The sequence below is a fragment of the Nematolebias whitei genome, chromosome 10 (assembly GCF_014905685.2).
Source record: "Nematolebias whitei isolate Nwh7 chromosome 10, NemWhi1, whole genome shotgun sequence".
NCBI lineage: Eukaryota > Metazoa > Chordata > Actinopteri > Cyprinodontiformes > Rivulidae > Nematolebias > Nematolebias whitei.
The window spans coordinates 10,020,145-10,023,966 of NC_056507.1; the positions used below are offsets into that span (position 1 = coordinate 10,020,145).

The 3,822-nt window shown below is 37.1% G+C and overlaps 1 protein-coding gene across 1 annotated transcript in view; it reads right to left on the reverse strand.

The window, feature by feature from the left end:
- The window catches only part of cbfb (core-binding factor subunit beta), a gene marked incomplete at its 5' end in the record, with an annotated part of 40,078 nt that extends 39,236 nt beyond the window's left edge, over positions 1 to 842 (reverse strand). Inside the window, 1 exon segment of the mRNA XM_037683332.1 lies at positions 726 to 842. Within this exon segment, the coding sequence (XP_037539260.1) occupies positions 726 to 842 (117 nt within the window).
- Between the last annotated feature and the right edge of the window lie 2,980 nt (positions 843 to 3,822).

Genomic DNA, 3,822 nt, shown 5'->3' on the forward strand with positions numbered 1-3,822 from the left:
ATCTATCTATCTATCTATCTATCTATCTATCTATCTATCTATCTATCTACCTACCTATCTATCTATCTATCTATCTATCTATCTATCAATCATCATATGCAGCCTTACACTAAGATGGAAGTCATGTTTTGCTCCTTTCCCTGTGGGTCGCGGGGGTCACTGGTGCCCATGTCCAGCCACCACTGTGCGAGAGGCAGGGGACACCTTGGACAGGTCTCCAGTCCATCACAGGGACACATAGAGACAAACGAGACAAACAACCATTCACTCTCTCACTCACACCTCGAAACAATTAGAGTTACCGATCAGCCTAACATGCATGTTTTTGGTCTGTGGGAGGAAACCAGAGTACCTGAAGAAAACCCACACATGCACCGAGAGAACATTTAAACTCCACCCAGAGAGGCCCCCAGCTGGGATTCGAACCAGGGCAACCTGCACGCTGAGTCAGCAGCTCCAACAACTGCACCACCGTGAAGCCTCAGTTGAGAAATCCTGATAGCCAAATCTGGTTCGAGGTTTCCTCTTTCAAATGACGTCAAGAAGTCATTTGAATAAATAAAAACAAGATTTTGACTCAGTTCCTAGAAGTGATCCTGATCAGTAAAACAAATCAAGCTCATGAATGAATGAATGAATGAATGAATGAAGGAGGCAGAGGATGAGGTTTGTTTTTTCCACCAAGTCTGACTTAATCTCTGATTTGAAGCGATGGGTCTTCCTACCTTCCCCGTCTCTCTTTCAAAGTCGACGTACTCCCTGGTCGGGACCTGCCTCTGGTCCCCGTGGAGGTTGGCTGGAAAGAACTGCAGAGAGAGGTTGGTGCCCGTCGCTACGAAGGCCTGCAGACAGAGCAGAGGACAGTTTGGGTTTAATACCTGAACACCCCAAAACGTCAAAGTTTGACTAACTCAACAGATCACACAACTCTGGCGGGCGACATGCATTCCCTCAAGCCGCGCATTTATTAAAGTATTGCCCGTCTGAAAGCTTTAGTTTGTAACTCGCCCTCAGCCTGGTTCTGTGCGGCTCCCCCCAGAACAAAAAGCCCAGAGCCACCCGGCGTCTGTAATCACATCAAACTGAGGCTTTTCTGTGAAATGGCGTCTCGCTCTAACGGGAAACGTTCCTGTCCACTCGCAGACGCAGAAATGAAATGAAAATCAATACGATGCATTTCTGAGCTGCAGTCAGAGCGAGTTACAGGCGGGAGGAAAATCAGGTTAAACTCCGTCTTTTTTCAAAAACAGGAATCTGAGTTTGTTCGCCTCGTGTCTCCGTGGGAGGCTCCGCTCGCTGGGACGGATCAATACTAACGGCATTAAGGATGATGAATTATGCACACTGCCAAATCTGTCCCTCATCTGAGAGGAGGAGAGACGAAGAAGGACTGAGAGGAGGAAAATGAAGGAGGAGGAGACGGGGAGAAACCTCGGAGTCATCATTTCTGCTGATCTGAGCACATTGGATTATTAATCTGCTGCTGATGAGAAGATGAAACTAAAGACGGGAATAAAAACAGGAGAGGATGACGGCGCGGCACAGACGAGAAAAGTCTGCTGAAAAGAGACAAAAAGGAGGAGACGGCGCTGAAGGAGGACAGGAGGAGGACAGGAGGAGCGAGCGGGCACTAAAGATGGAAATCAATAGTAGTTTAGAAAACGACTCGTCTCTAATGAGCTGAAGATAATTTACTCTGAATTATTGTCCCGTTTATCAGATCAATCCTCAACACCGTCAGTCCACAAACATGCTGTACGGCAAGACAATATACCATTTAATACACACGCAACACTCATAACAGTCCTCGAAATTAAAAATAAAATATATAGATTTGAATGAATAAATTCTTTATATGTAGAAGAAAACATTCAGGACATTTTCAAAATAAAAGCTTCCATTTCAAATCTAATTATTATCTCCGATCTTTTTTTTTTTTTTTTTTTTTTAAAAAAAACTAAAAAAAAAAAAAAGTTTTATTTGTTAAAATGTCTTGATTAAAAAAAAATAAAAATTTATGTAAAAAAAATTGACAGTGAACATCTGTCCATCCCAGAATGCAGGTGCAGATGTTTGTGATGATAAAATCAAACAGCTTTGATGCAAACAATAAAAATCTAAATATGCCAATTTTAACTAAATATATATTTATTTTGCTTTTAATTAAAATTAATTTAATCTAGATAAGAAAATGTTGTTTTGATTTTTATAATAAAGTCAAAGATGTTGATTTATTTTTATTTATTTATTTTTTTTTACAAAAAATGAGACTATTAAGATGTTTTTTTAATTACAAAGAGCAATAATGTAATTTTAAAAGAGCAGGAATGTCACTTTAAAATAACTCCACAAAGGAAAAATAAAATATAATTTAAACGTTAATTTAAATATTAATTCATAAAATAAACTTTATCTGGAAACAAACATGAACATATTGTTTTGAATAACTGTAAAATTTAAGATTTTCAGCACATCAATTAAAAAAGTTTATTTTAAATAAAAGCAAATAAATTCCACATTAAAGAATTAAAAGTCATGCGTGCTAATTTTTATTTATTAAAATATAATAAAACCTTAAAGATAGCAGTAATTTACAGATATTTATTGTAATTCTTAATGAATAGATCACTGACTCCTGAGTTATTGAAATAAAGGTTTTAATATTTTAAATGAATCCACTTTGGAGTGCGACAGCAAAACGTTGTTCGCTGCAGAAAGAACATTTTCCTTTTGTTGTTAGAACAAACGGAGCATTTTGTAAAAGATTATTTATTCCTGTGTCATGTTGGACAGAAGAGTCATCAGCTTCTTTAAAAGATAAAACAAATTCAATTCCCATCACTTGGTTTGAGCTGCGTTGCCATGTAGTTATTGTATTTAAAGGGTAATTTAAAGGTTACTACGATACAGGATAATTTGTAAAAAGCCCAGACAGTTTTTGTTTTATTCACTTGAACACGTCTAATGATCAGCTCGTGTTAAATTGGGTCAAACACGGTCGTTTTAACGCAACGGGACGACTTTTCATCATTTTCTATCTGGCAACCCTGGATCATGTGAACTCAGCCCTGATCCCAGAGTCACGCATCGTGTCAGAAAAACACTTCGGTGAATTATTTGTTGTTGACTCGTTTTTTTTTTACACATTAGTGTGAATGTTTATGAAGCATCCACCCTGTTGTGATCCATTTTTCTTCAGTACATTTTTCAGCATCTTTCTCGTCCCACTGTTTTTAAGCTATTTCAACAAATCATAAATCAAAAGGTTCAGCTCTTTCAGGACAATCCTGTTATGACTTTTGGTATTGGTGCAACTTTAGCTTTTTGAAATATTTAGCCTTTTCTTTCACTTTTTGAATTGAGCTCATCTTATATGCTTCACATCTTTAGACCTGTTTACAGACTTTTACTTCTTCTTTCACATTTTGTTCTGGTTCAGCTTTTTCAGCTTCCTTGTGGAAATTTAAACTTCTTTCCAGCTACTGTCAGTTAATTTCAGCAGCTTTTTTTTTTTTTTTAGCTGTTTTGTGCTCCTTTGTTCATCTTTTTGCTAACTATGACATTTTCTTTGCTTCTTCTAACTTCTTTCTGCTAATTTCAGCTTGTTATGCTCCTTGCAGCTCATTTCTGAAAGTTTCAGCTAAGCTAGCTGTTTTTATGCTAATTTAAGCTTTTTCAGCTAATTCCACAATTTTTTTTACAGTAATTTCAACTTTTTTCAGGCTATTTCAACAAAAATGTGCTCTCTCCACTTCCTACTGGTAACTTCAGCTCCTTTCAGCTTTTTTAGCTACTTTTCAGTCGTTTTTTTTTTTTTTTTTT